Source organism: Monomorium pharaonis, chromosome 7 (genome assembly GCF_013373865.1).
Source record: "Monomorium pharaonis isolate MP-MQ-018 chromosome 7, ASM1337386v2, whole genome shotgun sequence".
NCBI classification, from domain to species: domain Eukaryota; kingdom Metazoa; phylum Arthropoda; class Insecta; order Hymenoptera; family Formicidae; genus Monomorium; species Monomorium pharaonis.
The window spans coordinates 709063-729798 of record NC_050473.1 but is presented as its reverse complement, the minus strand read 5'-3'; the positions used below and the strand labels follow the sequence as shown (position 1 = coordinate 729798).

At 38.6% G+C, this 20736-nt stretch overlaps 4 protein-coding genes across 6 annotated transcripts in view; 3 read left to right on the top strand and 1 right to left on the bottom strand.

The window, feature by feature from the left end:
* Nucleotides 1-2147: 2147 nt before the first annotated feature.
* Nucleotides 2148-3514, top strand: LOC105828448 (chymotrypsin-1). Its single transcript, XM_028191471.2, has 4 exons — nucleotides 2148-2254; nucleotides 2356-2669; nucleotides 2814-3065; nucleotides 3189-3514. The coding sequence occupies exons 1-4, from the start codon at nucleotides 2212-2214 to the stop codon at nucleotides 3321-3323; spliced, it is 744 nt and encodes a 247-aa protein (XP_028047272.2). The 5' UTR covers nucleotides 2148-2211; the 3' UTR covers nucleotides 3324-3514.
* A 247-nt stretch (nucleotides 3515-3761) lies between these two features.
* LOC105828449 lies at nucleotides 3762-4978 on the top strand. 3 transcript variants are annotated; one of them, XM_036289887.1, is made up of 4 exons: nucleotides 3762-4243; nucleotides 4351-4523; nucleotides 4667-4761; nucleotides 4823-4978. In XM_036289887.1, the coding sequence occupies exons 1-4, from the start codon at nucleotides 4231-4233 to the stop codon at nucleotides 4959-4961; spliced, it is 420 nt and encodes a 139-aa protein (XP_036145780.1). In that variant the 5' UTR covers nucleotides 3762-4230; the 3' UTR covers nucleotides 4962-4978. The 3 variants fall into 3 exon arrangements, with proteins under 3 accessions (XP_036145780.1, XP_036145779.1, XP_036145778.1); XM_036289886.1 differs by having other exon boundaries at nucleotides 4348-4523; XM_036289885.1 differs by having other exon boundaries at nucleotides 3780-4243; nucleotides 4345-4523.
* Nucleotides 4979-5296: 318 nt separating this feature from the next.
* On the top strand, nucleotides 5297-6807 carry LOC105828450 (out at first protein). The gene is made up of 4 exons (XM_012666775.3): nucleotides 5297-5584; nucleotides 5797-5910; nucleotides 5998-6316; nucleotides 6427-6807. Exons 1-4 carry the CDS (start codon nucleotides 5492-5494, stop codon nucleotides 6729-6731), a joined length of 831 nt encoding a protein of 276 aa, XP_012522229.1. The 5' UTR covers nucleotides 5297-5491; the 3' UTR covers nucleotides 6732-6807.
* Nucleotides 6808-7878: 1071 nt separating this feature from the next.
* LOC105828451 (putative transcription factor SOX-15) overlaps nucleotides 7879-20736 on the bottom strand; it is a 29196-nt gene continuing 16338 nt past the window's right edge. The window contains exons 4-8 of the mRNA XM_028191392.2: nucleotides 13742-13967; nucleotides 13138-13334; nucleotides 12696-12913; nucleotides 12109-12418; nucleotides 7879-11779 (exon numbers count right to left, since the gene is read on the bottom strand). Coding sequence (XP_028047193.2) covers nucleotides 11208-11779; nucleotides 12109-12418; nucleotides 12696-12913; nucleotides 13138-13334; nucleotides 13742-13967 — 1523 coding nt within the window. The 3' untranslated portion in view covers nucleotides 7879-11207. The remainder of the gene's footprint in view (nucleotides 11780-12108; nucleotides 12419-12695; nucleotides 12914-13137; nucleotides 13335-13741; nucleotides 13968-20736) is intronic.

Here is a 20736-nt window from a genome sequence, read left to right as displayed (position 1 = left end):
TTTAAATAAAAAAAAAATGAAATACTTTTGTATAATATTTTAGTAAATAAATAAACGTTATATTTAAATCTATGAGTGTTATTAATTCTTAATTAATATTAATATAAATCTTCCCAGTTCTTCGAAGTATAGATATAATGCAAGTTATTATTCATCTTCAATGTATCCTTAACACACGAAAAGTAAAATATGTATGTATGTAAATAATAATTAACAATTTTATGTTTTTCTCATTGCAAAGAAATAATAAAGGAAGCTATAATTTAATATAAGTCTTTAATAAAAATTAAAATATATGATAAATAATTTTAATAAATTTTTGCCCAAATGTTAAAATATGTGTTCATCATCAACACAAATTGAGTATAGAACGTGCTTAAATTAATTATTAATTATTAATAATGATATTACAACTCGCGTCTCGTGAATTCCGTAATTATGTACATACATATAATAAGCAAACATTGATACTAAAGAGCATAAAATGTTAAGACGTTTTTTAAACGTACTAGAATAACACAGACGCGCGCCAAGCTTTTTACTTTTTAAAAATATTAATAATTGCAATAATAATTATATAAATAAATAATTGTATAAAGAAGGAAAGGAAAGAGAGAGAGAGAGAGAGAGAGAGAGAGAGAGAGAGAGAGAGAGAGAAACTATATACTTACATATATTAATTTTTATTTTCTAATTTTCTTCTTTTTTTTAAAATATTATTTACATAAAGAAAAGAAAAAGGGAAAGACAAAATACATAAACATATATAAATCTATTTTTTTAAACAGTCATTGATACTGAAATGTAACGAAATGTCAGCTCTTTTCCGTTGTTGTTTGGTTCTCTTACTGCGCTACGTGCGTGAATAAAGAGATAATAAACGTTTGCATAATTACTTCTAACGCGCGTGTGTCATCTGTTTATCATCTGTTTATTAGTTTCTCATCTAATTTTTTTTTTAGTATCGGGGGAGGAAATTCTCATGGATAACCTTAGGCTCTCACATGGGATCGAAGATTATGCCAGACTCTTACTGACTAAAACCCCCTCGGGTGTCTTTGATCTGATACTTTAAGAATGTTTTGAAAATCACAACGTGTTGTTTCCAGGATGTTTTCTTGTCTAGAATTATTTTGTTGGACACGCCTTTTTTAGAGAGATTAGGGATGTATTTCTTTTATATTTTAAGGAAAAAATTCTAAAAGTAAAATATAAATGATATCGTATAACATGATCCAACAAAATCTTTTGTTGATATAGACAGATTTTTTGATATCACAAACAAAATGTATCGCTAATTTTTGTATCTGATGCTAAAATTTTGACTGTCACGTATAGAATTTGAAAAGTCTGCTTCTATCGGCTAGATTTATTAGATGCAATACATATACATATCACAGTATTTGCTATTTATTTATCTATCTCAGCAAATTTTTACCCACATATAATTTTGTTGAAGTTGCAAGACTTTTTTTCAAGTATTAACTGTTAACAACGTATTCTTAATTTTATCTGTTATTTGATGGATATTTTGAAAGCAATAATGTATAAAATAAATTATTTATTTAGTATTAAGTTAAAAACAAAGCATCCTATAAATATACCAAAATATTTCATGCATTAACAATAATTTTAAGAACATGTATTATTTAGGATATAATCTTATTAAAACACTGAGATGTTATTTTTTTTACATCTAAAGAATATTTAATTAATCATTTTGCATAATAAAAAAATCACAGATACTTCAATCAAAAGCGAGTTTACAATTTATAGTTTTACCATAAATTATATTATATATTATTTGATATATTGATAATAAATTTGAATTAATTAACTTGTTGTTGTATACGTCAAGCAAAGAAATTTTGTATTTGCTTTTTGATAACTTATTCTTTAGATGCTTTCTTTTTGTTTGAATGAACAATCAACTCCACAATAATAATAATGAAGAGATAAAATTCGTATGTTTAATCACTTTATTATATCTGCTTTATCATTCTTTCTCATTTAACGCCACGTAAGTGTATGTGCAATATTTGATTTTTGTCATATCTTATACCTCGAAATGCAAGATGCGTTTATTTACCGTAAAGAAATGCCAGCTGTTCGCCGAGGTCAAGTTACAGATCCCCTATAAAAAGAGGAAATGGAAATTGCTGTTCTCATTCCCAGTTTCATTTTTGATTGGGCTTAAGTTAGTTATCGATCATGCTACCATTTATTTTCTTGGTGATCGGCGTTCTCGCGCAGCGTAAGTAGAGGCATATGTTGCATAAACGTTTTGCTCATTAGTCATTTACAGTGATATGTACCGGTCTATAAAAAACGTCTAATATGCATTTTGATTTGCAGAGACGTTCGCCGAGGAACCCGAAGCGATCGTCGGTGGCCAGCCCGCCGCACTAGGCGAATTCCCGCATCAAGTTTCCTTGAGGGTGAATGGCAATCACATTTGTGGCGGCTCTATTATCGCCCCCGACACGATCCTGACTGCGGCGCATTGCGTGGAGGGCATTGTGTATCCACCCTACAGCAACCTCAAAATTGCCACTGGCACTATTGACGTTCGTGGAGGACAGCTCCATTCTGTGGCGACAGTGGTTGTGCATCCGCAATACACTGGCAGGAGGGAAGACTCTTGGAAAAATGACGTCGCAGTGATCAAGGTACATTTTGTTGCAAGATGGTTTGCCACTGCAATTTGCCTTTGCAATTTCAAAAGTTACAGTTAATAATTTCTTTCTCATTCTTCTACTATCGACCTTCCATTTTTCTTCTTTCATTTAAATCATTTGATTTGTTCGTTTCAGCTCAGATCGCGAATTCAATATAACTCATACCAACAACCGATTGGCCTGGCCAGCTCTTCTCCAAGGGGCGGACAGTCCTGCACCCTATCCGGATGGGGTAAGACTAGCACAAACGGACCGCTCGCGCGCGAACTTCTCAAAATGAACCAGGCTGTGGTAAGCAGAACCCAATGCCAGCAAATCCACCGTGGTATGCCTTTGACCGGCAGCCATTTGTGTGCGATGAATCGCTTTGGAATTGGTGCCTGCCAAGTGAGTAACGTATAAATGTGTGGGAACAATTTTCCCGATGACAATTGGAGACAATTGATTCACAGTTGTTAGAAAAATTTGATAGTTGAACGGAAAGTTAACGAAAATCATCTGTATTTTCAGGGTGACAGCGGTGGCCCACTCATCTCCAACGGTGTACAGATCGGTATTACTTCCTGGGTCATGCCTTGCGCACAGGGTGTACCTGATGTCTACACCGATGTCGCCTATCATCGTGGCTTCATCCAATCGGTCTAAAGAGACGCATAAAGACAATCTATCTACAATATAATAGACTAACTCGATGTATCATATCAATTGGTATCGCCGAAAAAATACAGCTGTTGCAATATCGAAATTACATGTAGCAACATACTGCTACATAATTAAAACAGAAGAAATACTTTTGTATTTTAATATTAATAAATAAAGTACAACGATTAGATTCATTAATGTTGTTGATTCTTACTCAATATTTCCCAGCAAACACAGAACATAGCAGCAACATTGCGGCAATGTTATAACATTGTAGCAACATCACAACAATATTACAACACGTTCCGTGTTTGCTGGGTTCTCCCCGTTTTTTTTTTATGAAATAGATCAAACTTTTCACGGTATTATTACTTTCTCATGTAACAAAATTTAAAATTTTAAAATTCTTTATTTTTATATAGAAATATCTTAGAGAAATATCCTTAGAAGCAAAAAACATTGGCGCAATATTGAAAAGTAATGTGAACACAATATTCCCAATATTGTAAAGTGGACGGCTTCATCTTATTCAACTAATTTGTCTAAGCAGCAATATTGGTTCAATATTGGTTCAGCATTGGGCCAATATTAAACCAATCGATTTTTTATATTGGACACTAATTACATTCTAATTTGGAGACAATATTTTAAAACCAATATTGGCGTTACATTGCAAAACATTGGGAAAACGTTGCCAATGCATTCCCAAATATTTAGCCAATATTAGCCAAATACTATCAATTAATTTATTAGAGATAAAATCTAAGAAGTATCTAAGAGAAATATAAATTACACGCAACTCATGTTGAAAAGATAACAGAGTATTATCGATCAAACGTCTCATAGCACAAGTTCAGACCGTAAGCCTGTTGTAATATTTCGGTAGACATATACAACAATAATTTGTACCATGCAATATTCCGGTAAGCCAACGAATTTATACTTTCGAAAATCTATAAGCTGCAGTATTTAATTTTACAAGTATTTTACTATATAATTATTGTATACATTTCTAATGACGAAGAAGCAGAATGCGAGGCTCTAGATGCTTCTCCTAGAAATCATTCGGAATCGGGGGAGGAACTCGATGAATTTAATCAAGGCAGACAATTACGATCTCCGATACTTGGCCATCAATGTCAGCTTCCCGATCTGCTAACGTGTTGCGTACCATCTACAATCTTGGACACATCTCTGCTATATGTAAGATTCAACCGCAATGTATTCGTTGCAAGAATTAATAAAAAATATTTCAATTTTATTTCCAGTGTTTTTAGTAATCTCGTCGCCACAACTGTCAACAACTGTCGTTGATAATAATTTTACTACATTAAATCGGTTTGCAGATTCCCATTTATACCCATTTAAAGATATACGACCTGAAGCCTGTGCAGCTGCCGGAGCCACCATCGATCTTACCGGCGTTACAATTGCAATTTTCGTAAGTTATTTTTCTTCATAAGTTTTTTCACATTTAATTATCTAATATGCCTTACTTTCAGAGAGGGTACCATGCTCAGCAAATCTTCAAAGGAAATCTCGTCAACTGCACGATTAAGCGAAGAAGATGGAATATCCGCCTTGTGCGTCAGTGCTCGAAATAGCAAAATTGCTAATAAGAAACGACGAGCAGAAATGTAAATTAAATATTAGCATAATAAACAAGAAACATATCTTCTAAAAAATACACTTTTTTATTTTTAATTTTTTTTGTCTCACAAATATAATTGGTCTCACGAATAATTTTTCGATACTTTAATCGATTTTTAAAAATCTTTTTATTTATTAAAAGTTATAAATCTTTTGTCTATTAACAATAATTACATAAAATTCTCGACAATGGATACCAAATTGTCCTAAGCGCGTTTGAATTTCGTTGTATCTTTTTAAAAGGTAACCAGTGAATTTTTCTTTTGATGTAAAATTGGCTACACTGTATCGGGCTCTGAAAACATGGTGGACAGAAATGTAGGCCGTTGAAGGAAGTGAGAGAGAGAGAGAGAGAAAGAGAGAGAGAGAGAGAGAAAGGAAAAAAAAGGAGCGGAGCAGCTTGACGCATTAGGTTATAATACTCGATGGAGTAATTCGGTTTTCTTTTCTACGCGAATATTGGCTCGTCGCCGTCGGCTCGGACGAGGAGGCGAGCGTCGGCAGTGATCAACAATGCGACAATGAGACTCAACGAGCTTCTCGCGATCTGTGTCGTGTTACAGTGCTTATACGGAGTATGCACCACACACTTGCTCATAAACGTCAAAAATCAGGTAGACAAATGTAATCTGTTTTATATTCATTATATATATCTTTCAGTTTTATCTTTACATAATTTATAATTTGTTAAAAATTATTTAAAAATGTCAAATATTTCCTTGAGTTAACCTCCAACAAAATTTGACACATATTGAATATCCTTTTTTTCACATCAACGTATAAACAAAATTTAAAGATAATTTTTCCTATTATTTTTTATTTGCAGGGCGGTGATATTCTTTTAGAAACAATCTCGTCTAATGTTACGGAAGATCTGATCACTCTCGAATTCCAACGTTCCGATGGCACACTGGTCACGCAACTCATTGATTTCAAAAATGTAATTATTTTCCACGCGTAAAGACTTATGAGAAAGAGAGGAGCAATTATCTATGATTTTCTTCTATAAGCAATATGGTTCTTGCAGGAAGTTCAAGTTATAAAAGCCTTAGTACTTGGTGAGGAGGAACGTGGGCAAAATCAGTATCAAGTCATGTGTTTCGTGAACCATTTTTACAAAGTAGATTTTATATCGTCTGACGCGATGTCTAAACTACGTCAGAAGAATCCAGGTACCGTACGCGTAGCGGAGGAGGACAAAGGTCATGTCAATTACACAATGGACTTGTTTCTGGACGTTTCTCAGTCCAAGGAAATTTCGAAGCACGTTACCACACTTTGTGCGGAAGCAGCTGGATCGACATACACCAGAAACGACGACATAAAACAGTGGATTCAAAGACCAGGTAATTATCTGTGATGTGAATACAATGCGATTAGTGTTGTGTATATGATATGCTGTAATACTATTAGCGATAACATTGTGATAACATTAATTTTGACTTGACGTCGTCAGGTTCCTCGGAAGAGTTGCTTATGGCAGCTGTATATAACTTCACAAATGTGCCGCAATCGGGCATGAATGACACAAGGTCATTATTGGTGTCTAAATGTGCTGACACGTCAAATCTTTGGGCACCTTGCACATGCTCCCTCGAATTATGTATCGGCTGGTATCCGTGTGGTCTAAAATTTTGCAAAGGGAAGACAGACGGCAAAAAGGTAGCAAGCACTTATCGATGTGGCATAAAAACATGCAAAAAATGTTTTATATTCTCATACTATTCTAAAATGAAACAGAACTGTTTATGGGATGAATGACATATAAGAACACTATAGATTAAAATTTTGAACATGAACTTATAGACAGTTGTTGCAGTGCAATAGAAAAAAAGAATGCTAGAAAAATTTTAATATCTCAACAAATTTTTCTAACTAATCTAGTTAGTTAAAATGAAATAGAATTCTCAAAAATGATAAACTAAAATTTCTAATTTTTTAAAATTAATTTTAATTTATGTGTACATAGATAATTTGTCTTTTTTTAGTAAATATGAACAAGATATTTATTAAGAATTTTCTTTCGAATTAATTTAAATATAAAATTTTGCTTTATACATTTTTTGCCTTTCTTTAGTAAACGTGAATAAAATATTTATTAAGAATTCTCTTTCAAATTAATTTGAATATAAAATTTTGTTTTATACATTTTACTTTAAAGTTTATCGTAATTAAAGCCAAAGCCAAATCGAGCAAAAGTATTTTTGCAAGATGAAATATTAGATTTAAATGGGAGGATTGTAGAACTTTATAACAATAGGGTTACACTTTAAAAGGGTTTGTGTAAACGGAGCGAACAAAATATTAATTTAACTCTTGTTTAGGGAAAAATCATTAAATGTTAAAAAATGTCATTTGTGGTTTTGTAGATCTTATTAATATACGATGCGTACATGTAATAACGTAATTATGTAGATTTTACTGAGTGGATATTTGTAACATTTAATTTCTTTTTTTTTGCCCAATTTACATCAGAATTTTATTTCTGTACATTCCAAGATTTGTAATAAAATATTTTGACATATTTTATTACAAATATTGTTCTTAATTCTACTTTTGTAGAATTTGGTATAATTCTGCTATAAGAAATTTAAAGAATGAAAAATTATCTATATATAGATAAAAATACATAAAACATTTCCTGTGATCAGCAATTATATGTTCCAGAATATTATTCGCAAATACTTGTTTCTATTGTAATTATTTATAACATTCCTAGTTACAGTATTTTTATTTATGACAAGTGAAATCATTCCAATTATATACCCGCTAATTTTTTGTATTAACTATCTAATGTTTTTCATCCTGGCTATATGTTACAAATAATCCATTCAAAACTCAGAAATGTTCTGTTTCATCTCTCAAACAGAAACGTAAAGAATTTGTACGTAGAGAATTTTATACGTGATTTGTAAAGCTGCCATTTATACACATTGTATGTGTGTACATTATATGTTATAATTGTACATAAGACATATATATACATATATATATGCAGAGTCACAAATAACAATATTGATACAATAGATACCGATGAGCTAGATATATATAAATTCATGTACATACAAATTCATGTTAATAGCCAAAAATTGTACAGTTTATGTAAGATTTGCAGTACTGTGCGAGACTTTATAAGAATATTAGCAATTTATATAATGATACGTGAATTAATCTAATTTGTAACGAATGTCTTTGCACGTTTTATTGAGAGAGCTATATCTAGCGGATCATCGTGAATAAGACTGTAAAATCTGTCCATTTAACGTATAGCGTTAAGCCATTGCTCTCTGAAATCTCTTACATGTACGTTATATTTACAGTAGAGATCGTTTTCGAAGCGAAGGAATACGTACGTATATACTTACGCTTGTAATCTGATGTTCACGAAATATTTATGATCATCTAGCAGTATTTGGTGTCAGGTTTTAGTCAACAACCACTATACTGCGAATAGAAGACGTACAATATGTTAATGCCGAGAAAAATGTACTCGGTATGATTCCCCAAATAGACCTCGCCATTTATAATTCTATTAGCAATTGATTGCTACGAAAGCAAAAATAGTGATAAAGAGACATTCACAACATAGCTATGAAAGAGCCGGGATTAAGCGATTGAAATTATTAATTATTAATCATTAATTATTCTAACGATTAAATTTATTATTAATCAACTTTAATATTTTTCTTAGATTTTCTTAGAAACACAAAATACGTATATAATTCTGTGACAGAAACAATGTCTTTTTTTTTTTTCATTTAGAATTGAAATATGCCACTGATTTTTTTCGTTATACGCACAAGTTAACAGAGAATTTTATATTCTTTCTTGAAAGTATATTTAGAATATAACTTCAAGTAAGAAAGAATTGTATATTACTAAAAGAATTCATTCTTTATATTTTTGTCTTAACAATCCTGGTTCTGCTACGAATGATTGATAAATTGCATCGAGCGACGTCAGCCTCCTTCACACATACCATATTATAATGGTAAAGCAAACATAAACGTCGCACAATTCGATTATAATCGTAAATATATTTACGTGTAAATCAATGGGGATTAATACATAAAATGTAACAAAAAATTCGTAAAAATACATTGTTTGCATAGAAATATATGCATGCTGATTTAGCAGGGAGAGTTGGAGATTAATTTTGAGATCTTACTTTGATATACTGACTTTAGCATTGATCATTTCAGTTATCAAATGGCTTTGCGACAGATATTAAAAAGGGCGATATGTGCAATAACAATTCCTAGATAACTCGAGGAAATATTTATAAATGTCTTATTGTAGACTCGATATTATAAAATATTTATAATAATTTATTTAATACTTGTTTTCTTCATGTGCCTGTTGTTTAATATAAATATATTTATTTAGTAAAAAAGAATTTATCTATAGATATCTGTGACCTTCTGGTGCGAGAAGCGTCAGAATTATATAATGGAAAATGAGAAATATTAAATATTTAATTATTGTATCAACCCCCTTTGATGTAATTTATGGATATCACTACACTACACTACACTATGTATGATTTCAGCTTTACACATAATGTTGTATCTTATACACATATTTTTTATATATATTTAATAAAAAGAATTAATATACATACATGTGTGTGTTTTAATAACATGGAAATCAATCCTGAAAGGTCACTTTTAATACATGTACGTGATTAAAAAATATATTAGCGCGATGTATTACCTCACGGGGATGTAATATTCTTTTAGAAAGTTATATAATTTTATTGTGTGAAACCCAATGAGAAATTTATTTTAAGTGACGAAATGGACAACATAATATAATATTTTACAATATAATATATATGTATGCATGTCTCATACATATATTGTGTGTAGTACCTACCACATACGTGTGCGCTACATACATAAAAGAAACGATATGCACAACAATATAAAGCGCGTCAAGAATGTGTTATATTTTTTATGGAAGGATATTCTTTGAAGAATATATGCAGGTAAATGTTTGTTCACAATCGATTCTATTAAGTACGATACATTTAATAATAATAATAATAATAATAATAATAATAATAATAATAATAATGTTAATAATAGGTAAAATTATAATAGCAAAATAATAGTATGATAATAATTTACCCAGAATTCTTTACACGTCTCTCTATACACATCGAAGACATTTTGCACCATTCGCATTTCTACAAAACTTGACGTGCAGACTTTGTGCACAAGTTACTAGAAACGTCACCCTGATGAGCAAGAAAAGGAAAATTTATTTACACACAAAAACATAAGTTTATGTAAAACCATCGTTTGTGACAATTAAAAATAAGTTTTTGGATGATAAAGCTCACAATGGTGTAGCACCAAAAGTAAATGCTGCTATCTCGAAGTAAATATGAGATGATCTGCTGATGCAAAACATTTCTTGACATGTGAAAGTTTTCTAATATAATAACATAAATTTAATATCTCTCGCTATCGCTATTATCTTTGCTACTGTTATCTTTGATAATGAAACTAATGTGACAAAATAATGTGACATCTATATGAGTATACAATTCTCTCTGCAATTTTAATGCTACATTATCCGTGCACCACCAGCCGCCTAGTCATTACGTTTTTTCAAGTCTTAAAGTGTTCGTATAAATTTGCAGATAAGATATCAGAAATCCAGGAAATTTAATATTTTGTAAAAAATTCCAATAAAACGATATTCATTGTAACGAAATATGATGACATTCTTGATCATATCAGGCAGTTTATCATTGTTTATATCGTATTATTGTATTCGTATCGTATTTTTATCGCAATTTCGCTTTCCGCAACTTGTTGACAGGCGACAATTGTACGTCACTGACTCGCATGAATATAATTTCAGTTGTACTGAAATCCATAAGAGATCGTGCTTATATTCAAGGGATATTCATAGACAAAGTTCCAAAAAAAAAACCAATTAAATATTTCCCGTATTGGAAATTGAATGAATCGATTTTTAGCAAGCAATATACCTTTTGCCCGACTGAGCCCGAAATTGTTTCTGAAGTTAACGAGAAGAACGTACCTTTTATCACGAGATATAAAAATGCTTTGATATATTTCGCGTAGCACCGGCCACGTGATGACTCAAAATGTGCACACAAGCATCCTGTCCTTCCCGACGGTGAGCGAAAGGGGAGTCCCTGAAATTCGCTTGTCGGTCCAACCCGAAACCCGTGGATCGTTCTATGCACTAGAAGAAGAAACACTAGCTACTGTAGCAAGTCTTGCGCACGTCCGCAAGTATAACACTGAAATCATCGTCGGTCTTGGGCACGTGTTCCATGCTCTGCTGTTGTTGCTGTTGCTGCTGCTGCTGTGGCTGCTGCTGTGGCTGCGGCTGTTGATGCGGCTGTGTCACCGAATGGTCCGTGTACTTGGACACCTCCAGTCCCGGATGATACTGCTCCATGGCGTGACCGATCGAGACGTTAGGACAACGAGCATCCTTGTTGCCATGCTGATCGTCGACGATGCATTGAGAATTCGGTATATCCAGCTGAGACTGCGGCGGTGCACCGTAGTAGCGCAGATCGCTGGCGTAGTTATGATTGCTGTCCAACATACTTTGCGACGACAAGCTCGAATGCGCCACGCTCGTTGTATGGGAATACTTGAAATACTTTTCCAGCTGGAGCGTCTGCTGCTGTTCGTCCTCGGCGCTCATACCGGGATCAATGTGACCGCCGAGAATCGCGTGTTGCTGCTGGCTACTGCCGGACGACGGGTCCGGCTGGTATTCCTGATGATGCGGCATTTGGTATCGGTGCGTCACTGCACCTGCAGAAGAAATCACGAGATTGAGGCTAAATAAAAGAAACGAGATAATAAATTACATCGTTATTGAGATCCCTACTATCATTCGCTATAAATAGAGATTCGGGAATATCCAAATATTTCTCTCTCTCATTTCAGGAGAGAACAATTTGACTTTTAAAAAGCAATAATATTATTTTTTTAATTACTCTTCTCTAAGCTTATTCAAGTGATTTCTCTTCTTTGTATATGTGTACTTTTCCTGCGAAGAATAATATTATCATAGTCCCCCTGACGTCAAGATTCTTTTGTCCTGAGCCTTTAAACATGCGTGTACGAGAACAAAATGTTACCGGAACAACTTTCGGCGGCCCCGCGGATTCCCATAGTCTGCTGTCGGCTGCCGGTGCATTGGACCGGATTGTAATTGCTCTCAACGGTAGGCTGCATCGAATAGTTCGTCGTGCTCTTGGACGACTGCGTGCCACTGTAATGCTGTAGCGATTGATCGTGCGGCGAGGCGACCGGCGGGTAAAACGTGCCCGTGACGGAGCCGATGTTGTCGAAACCGGAGCGTAGCTTATTGCACGACACCATCATACCGTTCGCTATGCCTACCGCGGCTATGCTCGTGGACTGTCTCTCGAAATTCAAATAGCCCACCTACATCAACGAGAAACGTAACAATTTGCTGAGTGTGATCCGCTCGATCTGATCTGAACAGCGAAATAATTCGACGCGAAGGAATCGCAAACCGGAATTTAAATTTATTAGGGGAAAAAAATTTTCATTTCATTAAAAAAAAAAAAAAACTGGCCGTAGATCAAGCAATTAAATTCTTAGTCTTACATTGTTGCTCGTGTCTCGACGAGCGATAGCTTATAAAAAGATTATAATGGCAACGCAACGTAGAAATGTCAGGTGTGGGCGGAATACGTACGGATTTCTTATACGTTAAGGTATCCGTGTAACCGCCGGAATTCTGACACGATGATATGCTAGTGTTACCAGCGTGGCCCGTGTGCAATTGATTGTCGCCACTCATAAAGGTGTATCGTTTCGTCTGATCGGCCATGTCTCCGTGTTGCTTCGAGGTGCCTTCCATCAGCTCACGCTCCGGATCCGGATTTTGTGCGGACGACAGATGGCCGCCGTCGCCTGGTAGATCAAATCATTTCGACCATTTCGTACTTACATTTATACAATATCAATTATTGTAAACGTTTTTCTTTTTTACGTTAACTAATTTTCTAATTTATTCTTTCGCGAAAAATCATCGTCTCGTTGTATCGTTAGTTTACCTTTTGCGTTTTGTCTGTAAGATAAGAACCTTAAATTGAATTCCCGATTACCCGATCAATTGTCGATTTTAAAAAATTTACCATCGGGCTCGGGACTGGCTACCGGAGATATGTCCGGACTGTGGATGATGGGCGTGTAAGGGCTGCCGTAGAGCGAATTGTTTTCTGATTTGTACTCCTGAATACCCTGCTGCTGTTGCTGATGGTACAGGGATGAGATCGGGGAATGGCCACCCCACGGGATCTGTGACATGCCCTGGTAACTGTCCATCTTGGACCTTAAACGATAATTATCGCACGCGATATATATTTCGCTCTCGAGGCAAACGTTGCCAGAATGTTTAAGCGGTTAAATCTCGAGCACAATAAGTAAAACTCCTTTGTTAGGTCAATCACAACTGGCCAATTTTTATTCTTCCAAATCGGTAAGCACCTTAAAGAGATTTTGACGAATAAAAATTGGCCAGTTGATTGGCCTAACAAAGGAGTTTTACTTATTTTTAATGTTGACTGATGACTACGAGGACTCTATTATCTCGAGTACAATGTTAACGTTGCCGAGATCATAACGCTGTCGTCGGGCGCTTCGCGTTTAAATCTCGGCGGAATCTCTCAATTAACCGCGGCAGTTAGCCTCGCACGTACCTTCATTAAGCGGAAAGTACGAGCGGCGGTATCGACTTACATGGAATGATGGATCGTCGGGCCGGCAGGATTGGATCTGTTGCCCGCGGTGGTGTTGGTCGCCGAGGGAGGCGAGGACGGTGCACCGGGTGTCCGTTTCGCGTGCTTCCTGCGCCGCGGCCGGTACTTGTAGTTCGGATGTTCCTGCATGTGTATAACCCGGAGCCTCTCGGCCTCCTCGACGTACGGCCTCCTGTCTTGCGGCGTCAGGCCCCGCCATTTCTTCCCTGCGAAGAAAACCCGAACGAGACCGCCAGAGTCAAGTAAGGACTGCGAGGCAGAAGGGGGAAACGAGAGGGAACCAAGAGCGAGGCGCGTTTAAGATAATTAAAAGCGACACACCGATGTACATTAGAGTGATTCTTACCGTCGTTCTGGAACTCCCTGTGCGCCGCATAAACAATCGAAAAGAGATATAAATACAATGAAATGTCGAGAATTAATATGCGGATGGCGCTGCAATTTTTTGTTTTTGATGGCGATAACGCGAAACAGACAACCTTAATGAGGTTCGACACGGAGAGAATGTTCTCTGAAAAATTACCCTGAAAATCGTGGTAATTGTGAGACAACGTAAACCCTGAAGAATTTTACCGTACTTTTAATAAAATTTTAATAAAATCTAGCAAAGTTTTAGTAAATTTTGTCAAAAGTATAGTAAAATTCCTCAAGGTTTACGTTGTCCTGCAATTACCACGATTTTCAGGGTAATTTTTCAGAGAAAATTCTTTCCGTGTAAAAGATACTTCGATACTTTCTACAGATCGACATGAAAGCTTAAGAAATATCTCCAAATCTCGTTGCTTGAAGTATCTCAAAATTATCAGATTTTGGAGCGGAGTGACGAGTTGGACGCGCGAATTAAAAAAAAATTATTCGTTAAAAAAATTCCGCTCGAGAAACGGATCGATCGTCAAGTTTCGTTGCCCGCTGCGCCTTAGAGGATCAGTTCATTAAATGACATTTGAAATGATTATACTATACACGTGAACGTTGTCGTCGCGCTTTAATACAACGATTATACGCGCGAAAGAATCTATAAATAAATTACGCTCCTCGAGCAATAATGGGACGAAGCCACGGTGTATATACGTCCCGATATCCCCCGGAATCCCGATAAAATCGTCGGTCGATCCCTTTGGCTTAACGACGCGCTTAATTCGACTCGCGAGAGAGAAAGAGAGATTACATTTCTCTCCCTTCCTCCCGCCGTCGCTCCGATATACGTAGCGCAAAACGAGCACAGAAATGATCTCTCCTCCCGTCGCACATACACGGCGTATATACACGTACGGATATACGTATTTACAGGTGGGCTTGGTCGACGGCGGCGGCGGCGGCGGCGGCAGCGGGTCTTGGCTCGACGGCCAAGCCTGGAATCTGCCTTAGTTGCGTTCAATATGCCAACATGGTAGACCGGAATATCATTAAGCGGGGCATAAGGGTTAATATGAACGTAAGATGTTTGCGACAAGAGCGGAAAAAAATTGAGGCGGATACGGCGTATCGCGCCGCATTACACGTATACACGCGGAACAACAGCATGAAAGTTAATAAAATAAATTATATAAAATGTATAATATTTCATATAAATATATACATAAATATAAATATAAATGATGTATTTATAATGTATAAAATATATAAATAAAATAATATACAAAAAATTTATATATATATATTATTATATAAATATATAATATTTCATATAAGTTATATATATATACATATATGTGTGTATGTGTGTATACATTCACAGAAAAAAAGTAATATAGCCAATAACATATGTAATTGTGGGCTATCAACTGCATAAAATACTCAATACAATAATATTTACTGTTAATGCAAGTACAATGTTGATACTGCAACAGCATATATTATTGTATTGAGTATATCTGTAGTTGGCAGCCCGCAACTACGTATCTTATTGGATATATTGCATTTTTTTTCAGCGTAGACCAGAATTGTAGTAACTAAGTAACTTTTAACTTAATTTAGTTAATTTCGAACAAATTAACTTTCAACTTATAAACTAGTTATTTTTAAAACACATCTAGGCACATTAATTTATCAACTTTTTCCCCTCAAGTTAAACATTTATTTGTGTAAAAAGAAAAAAATTACACACGAAAAAAACACTTCTTTGTTATTTTATAATATATATACGCATATCATATATACATAATATATATGTAAATGGATGATATACGTATATATACGCATACACACACGCGCACATATATATTATAGTTATGCGTACAGTCTTGTAAAGGTACATAGGCGCATGGGGGCGTAGATATGGGTGCGCCCGTGCCTTCAGCCAGCCACAAGGCACGAACCATTATTTCATATTTCATTTTGTATATTTCAACTCTCCGGAGGAGAGAAAGAGAAGAATGCCGACCCAGAGGACTTTGCGCGTAAGGGAGGGGCGGGGAATAAGGCAGGGAAGAAAAAGAAGGGAAAAGAACGAGCGCAAATCGATCGTTGTCGAAATCGCACTTCGTCGTGCCGTACCCTTCCGCTCTATTCGTTGATAATAAACAGTCGCGACAGAGAGCGTGCCTTTCAGCGTTCTCGAGAACGTTTCTGCGGTGAGAAAACGTGGAGAGAGAGAGAGAGAGAGAGAGAGAAAGAGAAAAGGACAGACAGAAAGAAGAAAAAAAGAATTCCCGCGAAAGAGGAGAACGTTTCTGTCGCCCGACAATGTTCCCCCTCGTCTAGCGACTCCTCTCGTTTCTCCCGGGTTCCGGCCAGCCGTTCCTTTCTTCAGCGAAACTCCTCGCCGAAGGAAAAAAAGAAAAAGGGAGAGGACCTACCCGGGACACAAATGAGGTTTTTGGCTAACAATAAGTACGCTTAATTTAATATTCCTGGGCGGGCGCGCGAGCGCGCGGCAGAGTTATCCCCGGCGGTGATTCATCATCACACCCGCGCACGCTGCGTCCCACCGTGATGTCCTCGTTAAGTATTCCAATGGCTGGCGTGTACCTCTAATTTACTGCGCTTAGGCCGCGGCCCGGCCCGACGACTTCATTAATTTCGTGATGTTTCGAGCAAAAGCGGCCCGCGCTTTACGTCGAATTAGGCGCGTCGACGGAGATGAAGGGGGGGGGGAGGGGGAAGGGGAGAGGAGGACGTCTGGGTCGAATTGTCGAGGCCTTGCGCGTAAATCGAACGATGGAGGACTCGATGCGTCTCTCTTGAACGGGTATACAATAGATTCAAGCTGGTTTTACCATCGAAAAATTACATATTATTATTACGAAAATTTCTGTTAGATGCCGGGGCATTGTTTAGGGACTTTTAAACATCGCGAGTAAAGTGGAAGGTGCACGTTGGTAAAAACGTGGTGTACAACCTGCTGACGAAACCATCCTCGGTATTCCAAGTCTCCGCGCTAAAGCCGACGCGCGCCTCGCCGTGGATATTTTGTAAGAATGTCCGATGCTAATAGGCTTTCCATTTCGCGATTTCTATCGGCTCGCGCGGTTCCATCTCTCAGCGTGGAGATTATAAATTAGCTGGAGTCGAGAAAAGGAGGGAGGGGGATCGGCGACAAATTGCGCGAGCGCCGGCAAGGAGCGAAATCGCGCGTGTCGAAAGGTCCCTCAGAGAGCCGAGGAGTCGGCGTTCCGTTTTCGCCGCGGACGACGCCGTTGACATTTTCCAGAAAGCTCGGGCCCGTTCCACCGCCTAATTAACGATTCCGCGGTGATTTACGCACGCGACCGCGCGGTAATTCACTTGGAACCAGCGATCGGCGATTAAACCTCGCCATTCTCCCGTTGCCGAGTGGTGCCCAGGCACTTGGGGGGGGGGGCAGGGGGGAGGGGAATTTCGTTATGGTCGCGCGGACGGTGCAGCAGACACCCGCGCGCGCGGATCGGCACGTGACATTTTCAGAATCGAGCGAGAAACCGCTCGCACATTTAGAATGCTCGCGGCATTTAGAATGATTAACCGACCGACCGATTCCTCGCCGAGGAATATTTCGTAGATTAGCGCTTGATTCTCCAGTCGGCTTTAATTACATATGGATTAACATAATATTTCCCTCTCGTCGCTCGAGCGACTCGACCTTCGCACTCGAGAGAGCGCGCGCGCGGCCGTGTCACTCTTGCGATTCAAAGTTCAGGAAACGCGAAATAAAACGCGTTAGAGAATCGCATGCGAGGCGTCGCGGATAGACGATCGCGAGCAGCGTGTGCAGCGGCGCGATGCGAGAGAGAGAGAGAGAGACCGGGGAGTAGAGGAGGTTCGAAGCGAGGAGGAAGGGGGGAGAGAGGAAGCGGGGCCCCGCCGCCGGAGCGAGGCCCACATCTCGGTGGGACCGCGCATCGCGCGCGCGTACCCCGCCCAACCTGGGTCGCCCACTGTCACCATTAATAATACGTCTCCCGTCCCGTGATGTATCTCATCTCCCTCGGCGCTGGTGTGCGCGCTCGCCCACCGACGCGTGCACAACGACGCGCGTTCACCTGTGTACAGATGCAGCAGGAGGCGTCGATGCGATGATCTGGGAGGGGTTCGTCGTTTCGACTCGAGACCCCGTTTTTTCCCCGAGTTCGACGAAAAAATTCATCGGGAAGGATCAGCGACATTGTCGATCATCGTGGTTTCAAGTCGGTTTAATCGCGATTCTCATCGATAGGCACGCGGAGGCGAGAGAAAAGTAGACCATTTTTTTTCACCCTTGAATTTAGACTTCTACCTAATTGGTACTAAATGATTGTTTATGATGGGGTATTAATTCTCAAAAAGTTTCAAATAAAGCCGGCTTTCTATTCGCGAGGTATGGAGGGTTAAGTTGTTAATTTTACCGACTTGCGTATTCGCTGTTTTAAGACATTGGAATGAAAAGTTACATAATAATAGGTTCTCTTGAAGAACTTTTTTATCATTACCATTTAATTATAAAAATAGATATCAACGAACGAATACGTTTACTAAACCTATTATTACGTAATTTTTCATTCCAATGTCTTAAAACGTAATATGCAAGTTGGTAAAATTAGCAACTCTGACCCTCCAATATCTTGGGAACAAAAAGCCGGCTCCAGTTGAAACTTTCTGAGGATTAATACCTCATCATGAACAATCATTTAGTACCACGTAGAAGTTTAAACTCAAGGGTGAAAAAATAGGCTATTTTTGCAGTCGCTCTTTTAACAGCCCCAGAGAAATTACTGGTCGCGACTTTAATAATGACGTCTATTGTGACAATTGTCCACTTGCGCCAGGACAAAGACGTCAGCTAAGCTCGTAGGTAGGCATCACACGAGTGTCCGTTCAAGCTCGTCTCGTCGTAGCGCCGTCGAGAATGCATGCCGACTCGAATAGCGGGCACGTGGACGAGTCGTATATATTTCGGCCCAGATCATATTTTACACAAAATAATTGTACACGATCAAAATACTCTACACAAATATATATTGTACAAAAAAAATTGTACGTGGAAAAACTGTGCACAAGAATTAGCCTTGAATTAAAAATTGCACACGGATATATTGTGCGTAGAAAAACTGTACGGTGGACAGTTTTTCTATGCACAATATATCCGTGTGAAATTTTTAATTCAATGAGAATTCTTATATTTTAATCGTGTGCAATTATTTTGCGTAGAATCAGTGATCAGTGCCTATATTTCGCGGAGACGCAATTTCCGAAGGGCGTGAAGTGACGAGGAAAGCCGGAGGAATTTTCATCTCCGTTCCCTTTCTCCGCGAGGACTCGAAGGGAGGAAAAGGGAACGGAAGGAATGGGGAAAGACACCGGCGTTTACAACTGGCGTTTCCGTCTCGGATTTCCTCCGCGAGGAATCGACCGGAAAAAGAGCGACGCGCGTTAGTCGCGCCTTCTGTTCTTCAGACACGCGTCCGCGAAAGAAACGCTTCCGTAGTCGGCGCGGCGGAAAGACGAGCGATGAGCACGTCCGTCGTCGTCGTCGTCGTCGGCGTCGTGAACCTCGGCCGAACTATTTGGCTTCGTGGACGAGCGAGAACTTGACGTGGGAAATCTCGAAAGCGATTCCGCGCACACGAAATTCGGACTCTAATTCGCCTCTCGTCTTGTTAATTCCCCCCCTCTCCCCCGTCTGCGAGTTCGCGCTCAAGAGCGACGGGACGAAAAAACGTAGCTTTCCAATCAAACTCGCCCACGCTTCGTCGCACCGCTCGGTAAATCACTCGGTACGTCGCAAGGTATCACAACACGCGCGCGTGAATTATCATATCACTTCATCTGTCGTTTTTTTTCTCTCTCTCTCTCCCTCCTCCCCTCCCCTTCCCGTCTTTTTTCTCCTCTTTCCGATCCGACTCGTATAGGCGTGGTGCGGACGATTCACGCCGGAGATCACGAGAGAGGGACAAAAGTCTCTCGGGAGTCGCGGATGAATCGGCCGACGTGCCCGTCCACGCTCGAGGGCTTCCTCCTTCCTTTCTTATCCCTCCCCCCTCCCCCCCCCCGCCCTCTCGCTCGTCCCCACGTGTATTTTCATAAATATAATAATTTATTTCTATCTCCTCGCGAAACCGAGCGAGGATAGATCTGGTCCTCGTCGTCCTCGCCGTCGTCGGGGATAGGTGGGGGTCGATCGTGCCAGGCGTCGTCGGAAGGTAAGGTAAGGGTGCGGCCGGACCCCGCTCTCGGCTCCACCTCATTACCCGGCATTCTATGCGGAGACCGCGCGCTTATGGCTTATTATTGCCTTAGCTTAGCCAACCCGTCGGCTCCTTCGTCCCTCTTGCGGACGGACATATACGCACGCCGCGATCCGTATACGTGGTATACGGTATTGTACAATGTGCACCACGCACGATGGGAGATACACAGGGTGGCGCGCGCGAAACGCGCGACGGGGCCGATATATCGTCGAAATTTCAGAAATCTCGGGAAGGGGTAGAAGGTGTCACAAGAATTCTTTCCTATTGCAGTCCTCGCCGCCCTCGCTTAAATTATTATCGTTAATATTCACGCCCGGATATCCGCGCGTGT

Excerpts from the sequence above, each read along its gene's own strand:
- LOC105828448 (XM_028191471.2), top strand. The coding sequence starts at position 2,212 with ATGCTACCATTTATTTTCTTGGTGATCGGCGTTCTCGCGCAGC. Across the intron at positions 2,255-2,355 it reads GATCGGCGTTCTCGCGCAGC|AGACGTTCGCCGAGGAACCC; the intron begins GTAAGTAGAGGC and ends TTTGATTTGCAG. Across the intron at positions 2,670-2,813 it reads ATGACGTCGCAGTGATCAAG|CTCAGATCGCGAATTCAATA; the intron begins GTACATTTTGTT and ends TGTTCGTTTCAG.
- LOC105828449 (XM_036289885.1), top strand. Across the intron at positions 4,524-4,666 it reads TGGACACATCTCTGCTATAT|ATTCCCATTTATACCCATTT; the intron begins GTAAGATTCAAC and ends ATCGGTTTGCAG. Across the intron at positions 4,762-4,822 it reads GCGTTACAATTGCAATTTTC|AGAGGGTACCATGCTCAGCA; the intron begins GTAAGTTATTTT and ends CCTTACTTTCAG.
- LOC105828450 (XM_012666775.3), top strand. The coding sequence starts at position 5,492 with ATGAGACTCAACGAGCTTCTCGCGATCTGTGTCGTGTTACAGTGCTTA. Across the intron at positions 5,585-5,796 it reads TCATAAACGTCAAAAATCAG|GGCGGTGATATTCTTTTAGA; the intron begins GTAGACAAATGT and ends TTTTATTTGCAG. Across the intron at positions 5,911-5,997 it reads AACTCATTGATTTCAAAAAT|GAAGTTCAAGTTATAAAAGC; the intron begins GTAATTATTTTC and ends TGGTTCTTGCAG.